At 36.0% G+C, this 20,176-nt stretch overlaps 1 protein-coding gene across 2 annotated transcripts in view; it reads left to right on the forward strand.

Annotated features, from left to right (window-relative positions):
* Window positions 1–20,176, forward strand: part of gpr153 (G protein-coupled receptor 153) — an 85,736-nt gene that overhangs the window by 22,314 nt on the left and 43,246 nt on the right. For both annotated transcript variants that reach the window (XM_028453668.1, XM_028453669.1), the window contains exon 2: window positions 12,671–13,299. In XM_028453668.1, coding sequence (XP_028309469.1) covers window positions 12,926–13,299 — 374 coding nt within the window. In that variant the 5' untranslated portion in view covers window positions 12,671–12,925. The remainder of the gene's footprint in view (window positions 1–12,670; window positions 13,300–20,176) is intronic.

Below are 20,176 nucleotides of genomic sequence, written 5' to 3' on the forward strand. Positions count from 1 at the left end.
TTCTCTATTCCGTTTCCTTTCCGTTTCATTGTCTTTCCCCGTTTAGATGACTCTACTGGCTATTACAATTTCTGAAATCCTAGCAAACATGCTAAAAAGGGTTAATCCAGCCAACTACTGTTATTAATTTTACATTTATATGGTTCAGATGACTTACAAAAGCCAGGAGGGTTACACTGATATCACGCAAGATTACGTCACAAGTTTATTCAGGAAAAATAACATGGAAAGGCATGAAATAATGCCAAAACATGTAAGTCAGGGTTTACTCCGTGTTATATAGCTAGTTTCATTTTACTTCTAATGAAATCCTGCACAGCTGTGATTACGTAGCACAAGATTTGGAGCAAGATTATGAGCAAAATGTTAAATTTGTTTGCGTAGTTCTTTTGCTGAACATACCTTCACCCATTTTCTGGGGAAAATAGCATGTAAATGTGTGACATTGTCCTTTGTGATATTGTCCCAAAACATGCACGAGGGGTATTTCTTTGCCATATTGGGACAATATTGTGAATAACGTTAACAAAAATAAAGAGCAACCAACAACAACAAAAAAGGTTTGGATTGCTTTTTTGTTTCTGTAGGTAGAGATCTTTTCAAAATGTCTCAACCAAGAAAAAAAAAAGCAAATTCAACACATTTCTCCAATAACCTGTTATTGCAACTAATACAGAAACTAAACTAATACTATCTACAACTAAAAGCTGCTCCACTATTTGACCTGTGTCCACAAGCTTACATACATCAAGCTTTTTCAACATATGGTAATTAGGAATGTGCGATATTTTATTGTTTATGATTTATCGTCAAAAACATTCTCACCGGTAAGAATTTGTCATCCCACGATATAAACGATAATTTCCCATGTCAGAAATGAGCAAGGGCCACGGGCCATTTGTCCCTCAATTTAGCTAAGAATGCCCCCAAAAAACCGTGTTCCATGGGCCAAAACTTCCCCTGTTTGTTGTCAACATTATTCTCTGGAGCGGAACGTTGTTTACGGAAGCTCTGACGTGCACCGCCACCGCCGCCTTCACACACCGCCGTCTGTCTGTGTGAGGTGCTCGTCACAGCTACCTGAAGCTGCCGTGCTGCGATACATCATGGACAGTTACTTGGTTAAAACCAGATAACCATCCAACAAAGGGAACTGATTCAAGTTCCTCCATCAGATCCACCCAAAGTTCCACACACACGGGGACAGAGATGAACCTGTAGCAACGATTATGAACTGGAAAGCTAAGTATGCTAAGCTAACCCACCGACACATAGACTGGGTTAAGAGCTAATGCTAACCACTCCATATAAGGAATAACATTCCAAGTAAAAAGAACACGTCTTACTGTCATAAAGCCACAAAGAGTCACCGATTTGTTTATGGTCAGATTTAACACTTGTATGAAAGGATAACAGCTAAACATGTCACGTTTTATGAAATAAATGTTAGCATAAATAATAACTATTCATCTGTCCCAATTTGTGAAACGCAATATTATATTTTACGTGTTCACAGACAAAAGCTGGTCCCATTAGACCAGGGGTCTGCAACCTTTACTCTTAAAGGAGCCATTTTGCCTCATCTCACCTGGATTAAAGTCCTCCTGGAACCAAAAAAAAAAAATACCTTTATGAAGACGACAGTGTATTAAATTCTATATAGTTAAAATTATATATAATGTTTGATTTAATTTGATTTGATTTATATTGATCATGTAAATTGCAACCTAAAAACAGTTTAAAATCAAATAAAATAAATTGACATCAAGATATAAAACAGTATCTTGTATCTTCAAATTCTTACACATATCAGTTTACATGAACACAATGTTATAGAAAGTATGTATTTGAAAGGCTACAAAAACTAGCTTGAATTTGATAGCACGTGATCATGTGATCAACACATGCTAATTGCTAATTTCTTGCCACATATAAAGCATGCATATTTAACTGGCACATTGGCGGTTAAATAAATCCATCCCCACACAATTAAAATCTCTATTTTCTTCCAGAATAGTGTTTTTTGTTGGTTTAATTATCTTACCAGGGATTTAAAACTTAAGGTTAGTCACAGGTGCATTAAAATTGATGGTCTGTAGATGTTGCAGGAGATAAAGCAGGAAGGTGCTGAGTCATTGCACAACATGATTCATTTTTAGGTTAACAAATTGTTATATCATTATTTTATTTATCATTAATCATTAATAGCCTCTGAAAAAAAATATATATTTATTTCAATAATTTTTTTAAAGATATAGGGAGCCATTGCAAAAGAGTCAGAGCCACATGAGGCTCCAGAGCCAGGTTGCAGACCCCTGCATTAGACTAATGTAACTATTGAGATTATTACACCTAAATATACTGAATGATTAAATCAACAGCTTGATCTGGTTTAATTATAGGAAATCAGAGAAATATTTATCAATCATGACTTTATGTAACTCAATATCAGATAAATAAAACAAGATTCAGCAGCAGTACAAACACTAATGGAGTTATTTTTGCTTTTCATGTGCTTTTTTTTAGAAAATAATTTTATTTCAAATGAGGAAATAAATTAATTACATACAATAACTCTAATAGAGTGACCCACATGCATAAATATATTCCATAAAATATCAGCTCATGAACTCTTTGAGTCAGCAGCTATTGTAGCCTTTTTAAATGTTTTTATTTATTGTGATCTTTATCGTTATCGTGATAAATACCAGAAATTATCGGGATAATTTCTTCTGTTAATATCGCCCATCACTAATGGTAATATAATTTAATCACAAACAAATAAGTTGCAATATTTGGTATACAAAATGGAAGTTGCATAGCAGTTGTAGATTATTGCGTTGTCAGTGTGTGAAAATGTATATTAATTTATTTGCATTTATATCATTGCATTCCAGCCCAAAAGCTGGAGTCAAGTATATCTGAAAGCACCACATATGACCTTTAAAAGTGTTTATTTTATGTCGACCAAGCATGGGCAACTGGGGGCAACATTTGGCCCCCAGTCTAATTTTGTGTGGCCCGCACAAAAAACCCAGAAAAATACACAAAAAGGACAACACAAATACACAAAATTACTTAAAAAACACAAGGGGCCTATACTACAAAGCTAGATAATTATATCCTGGACAGAAGCTGTCCTACGAATCTCAATTACATCTTGCTAAATTAAGCATGTTGATTTCAGCTTTGGTTTTGTGACAGAGGTGGAGATTACAGCGTCAGACCAATCACAAACACGGAGAAACTGGAGAGCAACAATTGAGAAATAATTCTTTAAAAATATGATTAAAATCCATAATTCAGACAAAAAACAACACTGTCGCTGCAGTAAAAGCAGTAAATAATTAATGCACGATATGATTAGTGTTAATGCTTAAATTAGTGAGATTATAAATGGAGAATAAACAAACACTCTGATCAGTTTCACTTTCCCTTTTACCGTGTCCGTGGCTCTGATGCTGCGTTCATACAGATCAGCCTACATCATAAGGTGGAATATATTTATATTTTATATTATTTTATGGGACCTAGGCTCTCTATGTCACCACTGAATACATGAATAAATGAATGAATGAATTAATTAATTTATCGGTCTGAAAACGCCCGATGCAGGCAGGCTTTATCAGCTTATTTTTTTTAGATATTCTACTTTATCAGTCCATCAGATAAAAATCTCTATATTTCCTAAAGGATGTCATCGGTAAATGAAAGGATTGCCTCGATGCCTAAATATTCTCTCTCTCCTGTCAGCATCACATTAGATCCACACAGTGACGTGTTCACAATGATCCTGCTTTTTGGACGTTTCCATAGAGAACTGATTAATCAGGAGGCGGGACTTTAGTACTCGCTTAGATCCTAGCCAGAACAGAACCTGGTCCCAACCAGGTTAGTTGTTCAGCCTAAGTTACCATGGCGATTTAGCTCCATAAGACAGAGGAAATCTAGCTTTATAGTATAGGCCCAAGATGACTCTAAATAAATAACTGAAAAACACACAAAACAACAATGAAAACACACAAAATAATGGAAATACACACAAAACAACATACATGACAGAAAGCATGAGAAATAGCAATAATCCTTAAAAAGACACAAAAATCACAAAAATAGAAAACAACAAAAATATGCAAAATGGCAGAAAAGGCATTAAATGACAACAGTAATACGTAAAATAACAACATAAATTACCAGAAAACACAGAAAATGTCAACAAAAACATAAAACAACAACAAAAACACAAAAAGTATTTGTTCTTTGCTGTATTCATGCTCAGATTGGTTATTGTTCTAAATGCTGAGATGAATGTTGATAATCTGGCTCTTGGAACAGATACAATCACAATTTTGAGGCCCCGCTGTAAAAAAAGTTTCCATCGGATGTGGGAGACAGTCCTCTTCTATTTGAGAAGTTCAGATTTGAGAAGTTATCAGTGAGTTTGTTATATTTGTTCTTACTAAGTAATTCAGCTCAAATACAGTGTACTGTATCACAGTGACAGGGTCACGGGCAGTCGAGGCTCACTGGTGCCTGTGGGCAGTGAACACTGGACCAACCACTGGTCTAATCCTCTCTGGATTTGATAGTAAAGTGTCACAATACATAGTGTGTGTGTGCGTGTGCGTGTCGCTCCAGATCTGCTGATGAGTCAGGGCGCCTCCACTGAGCCACAACATTGACTTTGACTTCAACTTTCATTTTGTAACAACAAAGTGTATTTAATGATTTATTTGTGAAAACAGATGCTAAACTTCATGATAAACAATCATATTCCCTGAAGTTAATGAGTGCAGCCACAGAAGGTTTGTGTGTGCGTGTGCGTGTGCGTGTGCGTGTGTGTGTGTGTGTGTGTGTGCGTGTGTCATTGCTGAGTTCCCTTGAGTAAAGGACACATTTGGCTCAGAGGCCTGGAGGATTGATGGTTTCACTGTGGTAAGAAGTCAGTCAGTGACGTTAGAGAGTGACACATTGTATTTGTCTTTTAAATCGTCATTATAACTTTGCTGGAGTTTTCTACTAAAACTAGGGCTGTCCTGATAGAACTTTTTCACTTTCAATGCAATTCTGATATTTCCACTCTGTGTGTATCCCGCCTCCATTATCAATCCGATACAACATCAGCGTGAAGCCTACATACTTGTCTTAGTGATTTTTGTAGTGTGGAATGTTGGAAAAGTCCTCCTCAAAGTGATATATTACTCAAACAGAGAACACTAGTCAGCAACATGTGTGAGAAAAACTGACCTATTCATTATTAACCAATGGGTTACAGACATTTTAACCTTAAACCAAAAAAAAAAGCATTTGGTCAACTCAGGGCTTCACACTGTAGGGGTGTATAGCATAGACATGCATGCTGATGAATACAGTAGTTGACTTAACTAGCATACTGTAGTTGAAGTAAAGATTGACAGTGACTCGAGAGATGATATTTGCAAAGTGTTCTAATGTTTTAGTGTCAATATTAAGTTTTTCTGCAACAAGCAGTGGCTGAAATAACAGGTCATTTCTCAGTTTACATGAACACAATGTTATATAAAGAATAGTTTTTTTTAGTTAATATACTTGAAAGGCCACAAAAAGTAACTTGAAGTTTAATAACCCATGATCATGTGGTCAACACATGCTAATTGCTCGTTTCTTGCCACCCATAAAGCGTGCATATTTAACCTGTACATTGGTGGTTAAATTAATCTGTTCCCATCCAATTAAAATCTATATTTTCTTCCAGAATAGTGTTTTTGTTGCTTTTGTTATCTTACCAGTAGGGATGTAACGATTCACTCAACTCCCGATACGATTCGATTCATGATACTGGGTTCACGATACGATTCTCTCACGATTTATTTTACAAAATGGGACTGTAGACAAATTTTTTTTTTTGGGAAAAAAACTAGAAAATACTGTACTATTTTCCTTTTAATTTTCATTGTCAAAAGAATTCCTTGACTATTCAAAACAATGCAATTTAACTAAAAATAAATCTTGAATGAAATAAATAAAGGAATAATACAATTGAAAATGAAGCCTATTAATTTAAATTCTGGTTCTATAATAAACAATGCAAAACTACATAATAGTTATTTTTCTTTTTAAAAGTGCAACTGAAAATGTATTTTGTGCCTTAACAATTGGACTTTAAAAAAAAAAACGTGATTACACTGATTTACGTCATATTTGTTTGGACCAGCAGAGGGCGCTGGTAACACAGTGGTCGGTTGGCATGCATATATATTGCAGTGAAGAAGAGAAGCTATGCTAGCAGACAGAGCTAATAGAAAAACGTGACGTTTAGATATTCAAGTAATATTACAGATATTCTGTCGGTGCTAAAGGGGTAATGAATCATTTATTAACATATTTAAGAGTAGAAGGCGGCCAGAAAGAAAGTATTAGCAGACTCCGCCCGCCGCCTAAAAAAAGTACTGCGATTCAATTTTCAGAAAATCGATATCAACCGTGATACCTATGAATCGATTTTTAACTGCCTTGCGATTAATCGTTACATCCCTACTTACCAGGGATTTAAAACTTCAGGTTAGCCACAGGTGCAGGAAAGTTGATGGTCTGTAGATGATGCAGGAGGTGAAGTAGGAAGGTGCTGAGTCATTGCACAACGTGATTTATTTTAGGTAAACAACTTGTTATATCATGATTTTATTTGTCATTATTCATTAATAGCCTCTGTAAGAAAATAGCAACCCTTTATTTCAATCTTTTTTTAAAGCTATAGGGAGCCATTGCAAAAGAGTCAAAGAGCCACATTAGGCTCCAGAGCCGCAGGTTGCAGACCCCAGCTCTGAGAGAGCCAAAGCTGTATGTATGTTTTCCTCATTCCTGTAATGTTTTATGTTGGAGATGTTTTTGTGCCACATAAAGATAAACTATATGACTGAAAGTGTTTTGTCCACTGCTCATTTTTTTCTAGTAAAGATTTTCATCATAGTTTTAGTCGACTGCATATTTTTAAGTGGCGATAACGAAACTATGACTAATTTTTAGAAAAGACATGTAAACACAAAGTATGAAATATATTTCCATCTACTAATAAAAACATACATAACTCTAATTTTGTCACATGGGATTAGTGGTAATAAATGAGTGTCAACATCCTGTATTTATTCTTAACCAACAAAACAAAACAAACTACTCATTTAAAGTCGTCATTGTTGTGCACATAGTCTTTTTTCTCTGTCACCAACACATTTGTTTAGAACTCTAAGATCAATCTTAACAACATTTGATGTAATCTAATCAATTGATCTTTACTTCTGCATGGCTATGGCTGTAATTACACCAATTAAAGATGACCGTTTATGATACTCAGCATTATTGATCAGCACAAATGTAGGAAACAATGTGCCCTTTATTGTGGAGGGGAGGTTGTTTGTCTATGTTGATCTGGGACTCAGAGGGAAAAAAAACACATTCTATTTTTCTCTCTAAAATTGACATTTACATCTCATTGCTTGCATATTTATGGTGGAAATTGCGTGTAAATGCGTTAAAAATTTTTTTAGAGTTTTTTAACGTGTTCAGGCCCTTAAAAATGCAATCACTTTGTTGTGAGAATAAAAACGAGGTGCATTTCAATAGGGTCTTATGCACCGTTTTGCTCGGGCCCTAAATACATTCTCAATTACTAAATTTCAAATTCCTAACCTAGTAAAAGTTAACCTTCCTCTTATGTTAGCTTTTTGTTAGCATCTGTTATGATAACGAGTCAGTTTTGACTTTTGTCTTAAATTAGCTTTATAATACACTATCATTATTATCTATATTTATCTCTTGGTTACCTTGTTAGGCTTCCTAACCAATGAAAATATTGGAATTCATATTTTTGGTGTGGCTGTCTGAGCCCTGTTTTCTGTCAGTATTTCCCTTGATTTCAATTATTTTAAAAATTGCAAAAAGGTTCCTCAAGAGAACTGACAGGTAGTGGAAAAATTGAAACTTATTTGAATAATTGTTAACTACATTTGTGTAAGCTATAGAACTATAACATGGTTCCCCTGTTTTGCGTTTGATTAAATTGTAATTGACAGTTTTTATAGAATTTCCATTATAAATACAAAGTAAATTATCTGAACTCAATTACAATTCAGTTATAATTACAACAGTGATATGTTTTTCAATTACGATTATGTCATAATTTTAATTAATGATTAATCACACAATTTAATTATAATTGACCCCAACCCTGGTTTTTATACTTGTTTTTGGATGTAGGAGGAAGGTAGAGGAAGGTGGAGAGATGGTTTAACTCACAGACCACAGTGTTTGCTCTCAGCCTTGGTTTAGAAGTCTTGTCTGTGTTTGTTTGAGATGTATCCAAAAAAAAAAAAAAAAGGACAACTAATGTCTTAGAGACACAGCTGTAATATTTGGTGTTACTATTCCAAGAGCCTCAGCCACCCCAGAATCCCTGGATCGAAGCGGTAAATCACAGAGGATTGAAAAGAATATTAATACAATTTGAGTTTGTAGGCAAATACTCTGAAACAAGACTTAAAGCTGCTACCCCCATCATTATATTAGATACACAATCATATAGTACGGGTTGCCAACTTTGGTCGTTTAGTCGACTAATTGGTCGATGTCGTTGTGGTCGACCAAGATTTTCATTGGTCGACCAGCAATAATATCAGTTTCAATGCCGTAAAAAAAAAAAAAAATCAATATAATGTATTTAATGCCTTAACATGATTTTATGTCGAGCAACAGCTCTGTGTGAGTGCGTGCTGCGCTCAAAAAAACAAAAAAGTGTTATGCTTCAGCTGTCAGTGCGCTCAGAGCAGGCTTGAAACAAGCATTCACTGTTAAATCAATTCTTTTTCTACACAAGAACATGGATTATCCTTATATTTGATATGAGGATTATTTAAATAGATCCACTGCTGTCTCTGGCGCTGCGGGGCACACTGCACACCTGTGTTTGACGTGCGTTTGTTTCCCTGTGCGCTGATCTGATGTTGACATCAACAGTTTATCAATAAAAGAAGGTTTACCACTAAAACAAATGTAATTGTCATTTGTATGAGGAAAAAATAGGTTTTAATTGTTGGTTTCAGGTCGGGCTCTGATATAAATACCTAATGTCTGTGGGACCTGAAGGTTTCACTTTTGCTTTGTCGGGTTCCGGTCAAAGCTTGAATAAGGTTCCTATCGTACACCTTTTTGCGGTGACATCATCATCCGCGACATTTCCCTTAGCAACGACCTTTGCCATTTTAAGAGGGGTTTACATTTGCCTGACAACCGCTATTTACACTATTTATCGCGGACAACACAAAGGTTTTACTCAATGTTGTACGAATATTTCAGCAGATTAGAGCCAAAGGCCAAGCACTGATATGAAGGGAAGTTACATCTGGTTGGTTTGGAATCATGTCTAACTGACCCGACAACATGGCCAGATCTCCAATGGCCTTCTATTTATGAGTAGCTCATTAACAACCCTGGCGTTTACACAATGGAGAAGATGAGGACTTATAAAAGCTTGGATGCATATATTTTCTTTAAGGTAGGTTCATGTATGTGTTTTTGTGTTTATATAGGCCTGTGTCATCATGATAATTGGCTCGTTACGATGTGGCTATGCTAGGCTAGCGCAACTAATAATATAATCATAATAATACATCCTAAATTAAAACATAAATGGGTAAATGAAGCACATTTGTTAATTTAATATACTTACAGTTCATATACAAGTCAATGCATTGCATATTTATTGTTAATTTCACGTTGCTTATCTTCAAGTTAGACATATTAGCCATAAACATTTCAGTCATTACTGAATAAATTACAATTTAATTGTAGGCTAATTTATAAAATCAGTCAGGAAGAAATTAGATCCCAAAAATACACAACCTACCATTAACAAAATGTCTACTGCAAACATACGACCACTTTGATTTTGGGCTCCATGTAGTTCCATCTATGTTTGTTCGCCTCAGGGCTTGGATCCATAATTTTCGTTTCTGGCCTTTTTCTGTCGGTATTCTGTAAAAGTCTATCTTTTCCTTCAGCCATGCGTGGTTATGACAGCAAATACTATGCAGCATTTGGGCATTATATGATAAAAATTAGCCAGACTGCAAAATCAGTGGTAAACAGCGGTTGTCAGGCAAATAATTACCACGCTTAAAATGGCGTCACGCGTTGCTAAGTCAAGTGCTGACGTCACGCGAAAAGGTTTATAAATGGTCTGTGTTTAAAAGCAAATCAGCACCACAAAAAGCCAAAACAAAATAGTTGTCTCTTTTTCTTCCTCCTCGTCCTCCTCTGCACCTGCTCATTCATTCCACGTTTTTTTTTTTTTTTTTATTCTTAGTTTTTTTAAATGAATTAATTTATTTTTTTGGTCAACTAATCGCTACGTGTGCCATAGTCTTGGTCGACCAACCATTTCCTTGGTTCACTACAGCCCTATCATATAGTGTAGGTCTCATAGATCAATCAATCGTTCACCATTTGCTTTAAAAAGAAAGGAAAAAGGTTCAAGTATAAACAGTTCTATGCACCGTTCTCCATGGGTCCACATCCCACACTGCAATGCATTTACATTGCAGATGAAAACAAACTTTCAAGTAACAATCAAGAGTTTTTTTTCTTCGTTTTTGGAATAAATTATGTTAGATTAATTGATTTATGAGGCCTTCACTATGATTTTATCTGATAAAAACCAGAGGTGAATGCTTCACAGCCTGTCTTTGTCCTGCACTAAAGCAAGCAGAAAGGATAGGTTGATTGATTGATCAATTAGGATAAACTCCCTCTGCAGGAAAAAGCATAACGGTCTGATAAAGTTACAATAGAAATTTGAAATTGTTTCCTCCCCGAAGCAGGTTGTGTTTTTGCCATTGTTGATTTGTTTGGTTGTTTGCAAACTCTAACTAAAAAACTAATTTAGATGAATTTTTGCGATATAGTGTCGAATTATAGTATAGTACCGTGATTTCTTGTGTTTTCTACCATGTCACTCTGCGAGACATTTAATTTCGACTGTATTCAGGTGTTTCTGCGGAATCCACAATATCAACATCTGCCATTGTTTTAGTGCAACTTTCAATTTGTGAAAACAACAGAAATGTCACTTTGGCAGAGCATTTAGAGGCAAACTGGCAACAGTACTAGTGGATGGATACAGCTACAGTTTACACAATGTTAGTTATCGGGTCAAGTAGCTTTAAGATGTTCCATAGATTAAGTTTATTAAAAGGTAAGTTTAACTTTTGAAGTCAGTCATATACTGTTTGTCTGATGCCACTTTCTTCATTAAGTGCTATTACTGGTTTCTGTCAAACAGGCCCCAGCAGGTGAAACGTTCCTCTGTTCTTTCTAATACTGCATTAAGCAGCACTGGATCCTCTCACAGCTGTGACACCTCACCAATTTTATTTACAGTGTATTGAAATGATTGCGCCAGTTCCCAGCAGAACCAGTGTGTTTTGAAATTTTCAACTGAAGTTCATCAACCAGTGCATGCTTTTTCTCAGAGTTTCTGGCGGTTGTAGGAACATGATGCTTGTCTACGGCATTAGCAGCTGGTTCAACCTAACTGTTGAATCAAAAACTCAAGTAATAAATCTGACAAAAACTACAGAAAAAATGACTGGTATTGCGTCACACTTAACTCCCCAAGAGCTGTTTGAACAAACAACCCTCAGACATGCAGACGATATTCTGTCTGATATGTCTCGTGTACTGCACTCTAAATATATGTTTTACTGAACCCAGCAAGAAGGTAGAGTTCCTCTGTGTAAACATAACGGATACAAACACTGGTACATGTCACTGTCAGTGAAGCTCATTAATGAGGACACTGCTCTTTTTACCTGATCATGTTGATCATGTTTGTTTATGTATTTATGTGTATTTTATTGTTATTTTGAATTCATGCGCTGAATGTGTTGTCTGTGCAGCAGTGTTTAGAATAATCACTAATAATCAAATGAGCATTAATACAAGAAAGAACAAAGGGTTGTTGTTTTGTGTGTTTTTGGAATTATTTTGTGTATTTTAAGTTGTCAATCTAAAAACTTTCCAAGCATGTTTTGTTTTTGTTGTTTTTCTTATTTTTGTTTCTATTTTGTGTGTTTTCAGAGTAATGGTGTGCATTTGTGTTGTTGTTTTGTGCCATTTAGAGTCATTTTGTGTATTTATGTTGTCAGTCTAAAAAAGTATTTTCTCTCTTTTTGTGTTTATGTGGTCATTTTTTTTGTTTTTGTTTCGATTTTATTTGCTTTTGTTTCGATTTTATTTGTTTTCAGAGTAATGTGCATTTTTTTGTCATTTTGGGGTTCATGTTTTTAAGATTTTCTTGGCTTTTTTGTATTGTGTATAGTTGTCTTAGGTCATTTTAAAGTAATTTTGTGTACTTTTGTTGTTCTTTTAGGTATTTTTCTGTTATTTTGCGTGTTTTTGACTTGTTTTGAGTGTATGCTTAGCCCATGTTATGTAAGAGTACAATTGTCCAAATGATCGTTGAAAGAATCATGTGTAAATGCTGCTGGAGGGAGATGTTTGTTTTTCTCTGAGCCTGACAGATGTTTTCCACCTCATAAACTCAATTCTGTGAATCTTTAATTCCAAATATACTGATTGCTTTTTTTATAATGTTGTCCCTCCTGAGTCTGACCACTGTGCTGTTCCTCTTCTTCCTCAGGACTGTATCACAGCTAGTCATCTTCGCCTCCATTCCCTGCAAACATCTGTCCGTGTCGCTTCATTGCCGACGTCGTCTTCCCTCTGTACCCGACCAATGGAGAGCTCACACCCACCCAGATAGATAGGATGCCAGGCTCGCTCGGCGCCCTACATTACCTCCTGCCCATCATCACCTCCTCTTTCTCCTTGCGTGAACCCGCTCTCGCCATCAGTTCCTCGTGGCCCTCCAGGTCTGGCCTTGTCCCGCTGCAACATGGTGGATGAGGTGACCACCATGAAGGATGATGTCATCAATGCCAACACGCTGGCGTGGCTGGTCTGCTCGGGTGTGTCCATCCTCGCCAACACTTGGAGCATCCTCAGCGTCAGTGCCAAGCAGAAGAAGTGGAAGCCACTGGAGTTCCTCATCTGCACCCTGGCAGGCACGCACATCCTCAACATGGCCATCCCCATCACCATGTACTGTGTCATTACATTACGGCGCCAACACTCCAACTACGAGTGGAATGAGGGTCTATGCAAGGTGTTTGTTTCAACCTTTTATACGCTCACACTGGTCACCTGCTTCTCTGTCACCTCGCTCTCCTATCACCGCATGTGGATGGTTCGATGGCCTGTCAACTACAGGTGAGAATTCTGGCCTCTTGTTTATTTGATTGTGTGTTTTAAAGCAATGACATAGCAATGACACCAACCTTGAGTGCTGAGACAGTTGATAATCTTTTGGATGAGTTTAATACAAAAGTCTGTAATCTCATAGATGTGGTCGCTCCATTCAAAACTAAGAGAACACCAAACACACAGAAAACACCTTGGAGGAGGACTAAGATAATGCAAAATTTGAAATCTGACTGTAGAAGAGCTGAGCGTAAATGGAGATAAACAAAACTCCAAATTCATGTTGAACTATACAAAATAAGTTTGCGAAAATTCAATGATGGCTTGTTCAAAGCAAGGCAGCAATACTTTTCTGAAATTATTGCCAAAAATGTCAACAACTCTCAAAAAGCTCACAACCCCAACTGGAAAATGCAATGAATTTGCTTTATATTTCAATGAAAAAATACAATCAATAAGGTCAAACATCAGAACAAACCAGCAAAATAACAAAAAGCTTGAACAGCTTCAACCACTGAGGGATGAGTCAACTACAATGTTAGAGTTTATTACAGTGAACCCAAAAACAATAGAGGAAACTCTTCAGCAGCTGAATTCATCAACGTGTTGCTTTGACACAATACCCTCATACTTCTTCAAAACTGTTGTAAAGTCAATTGTCACTGATTTGTGTCAGATAATTAACTGCTCATTCCAATCAGGCACTGTACCAAAATCCCTGAAAGTAGCTGCTGTGAAACCTCTGTTAAAAAGAGAACACTGATGCCTCTATGCTGACTAACTATAGATCAATCAGCAACCTTCCATTCATAGCCAAGGTCATTGAGAAGGTGGTCTTCAACCAACTGAGTCAGTTCTTAATATTCAACAAAATATTTGATAAAGTTCAGTCAGGTTTTTGCTCTCATCACAGCACAGAAACTGCTCTTATCAAAGTGATCAATGACATAAGGTTGAACACTGATTCTGAAAAAGTATCTGTTCTCATTCTATTGGATCTACGTGCTGCATTTGACACTGTAGATCATACAATTTTGTTGCACAGATTGCAAACATGGGTTGGGCTAAATAGAAAAGTAATGCAATGGTTTAAGTCCTACTTGGAGGAGCGAAGCTATTTTGTAAGGATTGGAAACTTTGAATTTGACAGATTACCATTGTCTTGTGGGGTTCCTTAATGCTCTGTTCTTGGACCCCTTCTGTTTAGCTTCTATATGCTTCCTTTAGGACAATTTTTACAGAACTGTAAGGTTCATTATCAGAGCTACGCAGATGACACAACTATATCTATCACTGAACCCAGATGACTATGGTCCCATTGAGGTGTTGTGTGACTGCTTAGAAAAAGTAAGTCAAAAGTCAAAAACCTTGGTGTTCTGATTGACTCAGATCTGACTTTCGCAGTCAGATCAAATCTATCACAAAAACAGCCTTCTACCACCTAAAGAACATCTCCAGAGTGAAAGGTTTAATGACTCAGAAAGATCAAAAAAAAAAAAAGAAAGATCAGGAGAAACTGGTCCATGGTTTTATCTCCAGCAGACTGGACTATTGTAATGATCTTCTAACAGGAATCCCCCAAAAGAGCATCAAACAGCTACAGATGGTTCAGAACGCTGCAGCTCGGGTCTTAACCAGAACAAAGAGGTCAGAGCACATTACTCCAGTTTTAAAGTCTTTACACTGGCTCCCAGTCAGCCTCAGAATAGACTGAAATCTGTGAATGGGTTTGGTCCAGAATACATCAGTGACATGATAGTCAGGTATGAACCCAGCAGGTTTCTCAGATCTATGGACACAGGTCAGATAGTGGAGCCCAGAGCTCACAGTAAACATGGTGATGCTGCACTTAGTTGTTATGCTGCAAAGAAGTGGAACAAACTGCCAGCAGAGCTGAAGTCAGCATCCAATGTGAACATTTTTAAATCAAAGTTAAAGGCACTTTTTTCTCTACTGCGTATGATTGAGAGGGAGATTTATGGTCATGTTGTTGATATAATGTGTTTGTTGATGATTTTAATTGATTTTACTGATGATTTTAAATGTTCTTATTGATTTTAAGTTGTTGAATGTTTTATCATGTAACGCACATTGAGTTGCCTTGTGTATGAAATGCAGTATACAAATAAATTCACCTTGCCTTGCCTTGCCTTAAACTGATTTTATCCAAAAAATTGAGCACATCTTTGTTTGACTTTTTTTTTTCCAAACATTTTTTCATTCCTTACGGCAAATAGTTTTATCTATAAGTTGTAATTGTGAATGTTACAATCGACTCCAGGAAATCAAGAAATTTCATGAGCGCTACCTGCACACTAGGGCTGCACGATTTTGACAAAAAACCTAATTGCAATTTTTCTGACAGACATTGCGATTTCGATTCGATTTACAATTTTTTAAAATATTTTATAAATTCAAATGCATATGCGTTTTATTTTTTATTTTCCAAATTTTGTTTCCCACATCAATTTTTTAAAATGATGTTTTTTTTAGAAATATGAATACATTTTTTCAGAAAATATTAGTTTTAAACTCCTGTGAGGAAACAAAAATACTAACAATAAAAAACCCATAATTAAACAAAATTTTATGTAAAAAATAAAGTAAGTAACTATTAAAAGGGAGATATAAGTTCTACTGTGAGGAAACTAAATAAATACCAATAAAAAAGAAAACTATAATTAAACAAAAATATATGTCAAAAAAATAAATAAAAATGTAATTTAAAATTATGAGTAAGATCCAATTAAAAGGTAGATATAAGTTGTAGTGACATGGATTAGTCTGACTGCTCCTTTTTTTTATTCATGTCATATAAGATGTACAGTATGAGAGCAGCATCAATGTCACCCAATTTCCCCTCAGGGATCATTGGATAACTGAATCTGATCAGGTTCATTGGTAAAGTTTTGATCTACTTATTTTAAATTAACCTAATTTAAATTATCCTGGTGACATCATTCCAGACCGTACTAAACAAAAATAAAGTGCTAAACAGCTGATGTGTGTAAACAATATGTCCGTGGCTCCAAGCAGTGACTTCCAACACGATCGGCAGCAGAAAAAGTAGTACAGTTTGAGTGTCCAGTAGTGCAGTTTGCATTTACACATATGGCAATAAAGTATAATATATATTCTATATTAAACCGCAGTGTTGTTTTAGCTGTTAGATAGTTGGAGAGGGAGGAGCTCACATTCTAGGAGCCGTGTTAGGTGACGTCACCTTCCAATGTGGGCAAAATGCAACTCGCCCGTTTAAAGCTGAATTTTTACAAAATGTAGAATAACAAGGGAGGGAGGAAACAACTTTTTCAACTTTGGCCCTCTGAATGAGGCTAAAGGGATGTATGTCACTGTAGCAAAACCATTATAAAGTGATTTTTTTCATCATACATCCCCTTTAATGTACTTTAGATTTTTTTTGGAATGCATGTTTTTTTTTATTTGAAGGGCAAAGGCTACTGTAATATTTAAAAAATGTCATAATATTCAATTAACATTTACTTTCTTTAAAAGACATGTCTAAAAATGTATTCTAGGCTATTTATGCACTATTTAAAAAAAAAAGAGTAAAAAACCTAACAACCGCATTCGGTATTCGGTCAAGCGTTTATATTTTATTCGGCATCGGCCTCAAATTTTCATTTTGGTGCATCTCTAATAACCACATTCGGTGTGTGGCTTCAGGTTATCAATACCTTGATGGAGTTTGAAAATGAGAAATGCGCAATTATTTTTTTATCAGAATTATTGCTCTTTTGGCTCTGCCTGAGGTATGTTCAAAGGGGACAGCTTTTCTTAGAAACCGTTTAACCAAGTTAGTCATTTTATATTCTGATGTGATAATATTTTGTACATCTAAGTCCTTAGATTTAGGACACCAGTCTGGCGGGGGATGTTGATGACTTTCTTCTTGTTGTTTTTCTTGTAAAACTATGTTGAAAAAAATTCAAATAAATTGAGTGAATATCACCATTTTGAGGAAAAATATTTAGATATGAATAATGCTCCATATCACCCAGACCTAATGTAACCAAAGCAGTAATATTTTATCTTGTAAAGGATAAGATTGTCCAAACTATGGGAAATGAGGGGTTCAAAAGACTGCCTAAAGTAGGACTTTATTAACATGTTATCTCAAAAACTATTCGAAATCACTAGACTGATATGCTGCCTTGTTTTGGTAGCAAGTGTTGCTAATGCTACATCACTTTTGTTAAGCAAAGTAAAAAAAAAAAACTGTGGCTAAAATAACTCATTAGCCTTTTTGTTTTATGTTAATTGTACTTGGAACCAGTTTTAAAAATTGCTTAATACATTTTTAAAAATGTTTGAAAAGTGATAAAATCATGATTGTGATTTTACAAAGAAAAAAATTGTGATATGATTTTTTTTTTTTCCATATCGCCCAGGTAAAACCTTCTTACCTGAACCAGATCAAGGTTGTACCAACACGATTGTTCTTGCTGTACCCAAAGGATATGTTATTTACAGATACTCACACACATTTTCCATGAAGCTCTAATTGTAATCACAGAGGAGATGCTGATTCTATTCACTGCAGGCGATGATTATAGAGGTTGAGTTGTTTTAACGAGGTCCTGATGGTTTTCTGTGATGGAGCATATTGGCAGCAGTGATGGATGTAAATGTTTGGGGTGTGTGTCTGTGTGGGTGTGTCTGCGTAGCACATTCCACATTGAAGCCCATCTCAGAGATTTCAGCTCGAGTTGTAATTCAGCTGTGATTCATGGCTCGGCAGATCTCCATTTTTTTGCCGTCAGGCGAAGAATAATCTTTTGCGGTTGAATGCATTTCTGGAGCAAATAGTGTAGCAAATGCAGCCAGAAGAACACACATGATATCAGCGTTGATATCTGCAGATTACACACCAGCCATCTGGGTTGTTGAAGTGTTGCAGAAAAACGAGATTGAGGTGTTTGTGGGGAAGAGCATATTTATGTTGTCGAACTCATGCTGAAAAGCCGAGTTATTGGACTTCCTGTGGCATTAGCCTGCAGTCAGCTGCTCTATTCTGCAGATAAGCAGACAGTTAAATAAGATATGCAAACCTCCTTTTAAGTCACAATCTTGCTATCTCTATTGCTCTTGCAGCTGCCACTATTGGCTGATGCCCACGCAGTGATATCAAGTTTCACACAAATGTTTCCATCATCCTTGTCATATTACAATATTCTCTCTCATCTTGTGTCGGGAGGATTAACTTGCCATTCTGCTGTTCATCAGCTTGAATTCTCGTCACTTTCAACGATGATTCAGGCAAGCACTGACTCAGGTGATGCACTTGTAATTGCTCTTCGACTTTCATTTAACTTGCTCAATATTGGCCTTGCTGAGCTAGCATTAGCATTGTCTCTGACATTAACGTACGTTGACGGCCTGAATTATGAATTCCAACCTTGTACTTGGGCAGCTGTTCTCCTAACCCAGCACTCACTTCTGTCTCAGAAGCTGTTCCTTTCTCTCTCTCGCGCTCTCTCTCACTGGTAATAGATTCGTGGAGCTTAGTGACGTAACCTCTACATGTACCGGGGGCACATACAGGAAGGCTGGCATGATTACTCACTGTGACAACAAGGCCTACTTGTCTTTTCACTGAGCAAAACAGCAAAAATGGAAGCAACCTCTTGTTCTTCACTGCTGCTTATTTTGAGACTGAATTCTTAAGACGCTATGAATATTTTCATATTATCATTTTTTTGTTTATTGTCTTTGCGAAAGCCTAAAATCAGTGCATCTTGAGAAGGGGTTTAGTCAGAGGACAAAGAAGATGGGAATGTGTTCTGAAGAAAATTGGATTTTCCTGCCAATTGTGCGTAGGCATTAACCATTTTAGCTAAATTTGTACAAAACAAATGAAGAACGGGAAAGCCATTAGGTCTCGTTTGGTTCCTTATCCTCCCAAAGATGGTCCCTTTATCTAAGGTAGATATAAACAACAAGGTAATAAAATGTTTTCCACTGCATTTCTTGATTGTGTTCAGGTGCTTCACGGCCATGGTGTTACAACATACCCTAAGTTTAACATGTTAAACTTAGACATGCAATTTTTCTTTAATATTAATGACCTATACCATAGGTTCCCAAAGTGTACTATGGTACCCCCAGGCGTATGCAAATTGCTATAGGTTGTACGTGAATAGCAATTAAAAACAGTATGACATAATTGGAAACTACAATACAATTACTTTGTAAAATTACGATCATGATTTTATCACAATTTTTTTTCATTCAGATCATTTAGACTATTTTAAAGTTATTTGACCATAAAACAAACCAATTCACCTGCTTCAAATCATCTCCCTAAATGGAAAAACGGGATAAAAGATAATTTAGGTCAGGGTACTTTTCATTGCTTACATACATTTAAGTATAATACAAGTATAATTTATCAAACTGGTTCCAAGCACAATCAACGTCAAACAAAAAAGCTGACAAGTTATTTTACCAGTCTTTTTTAATTGTTTAACAAAAGTGGTGTAACATTAGCAACACATGCTACATAACAAGGCAGCACATCAGTAGTGATTTCTCATTGTTTTTGAGGTAACACACTCATCTTTATAAAATCCTACTTTGAGCAGTGTTTTGGACCCCTTATTTACCACAGTTTGGACAATAATATCCTTTACATTACAAGATAAAACGTTACTGCTTTAATTACATTAGGGTGATATAGACCAATATTCATGTCTCAATATTTTTCCTCAAAATGGAGATAGACGATGTAAAACCTCATTCATTTTTTTCAATGTAGTTTTACAAGAAAAACAATTATGGGTCAAGGTCAGTGGATGGAAATGCCACAAAGAGCCTTTTATTGATCACTAGCAGCACAATATCAACATTTTGAGGCACTTTTGAC

The sequence above is a fragment of the Gouania willdenowi genome, chromosome 7 (assembly GCF_900634775.1).
Source record: "Gouania willdenowi chromosome 7, fGouWil2.1, whole genome shotgun sequence".
Taxonomy (NCBI): domain Eukaryota; kingdom Metazoa; phylum Chordata; class Actinopteri; order Blenniiformes; family Gobiesocidae; genus Gouania; species Gouania willdenowi.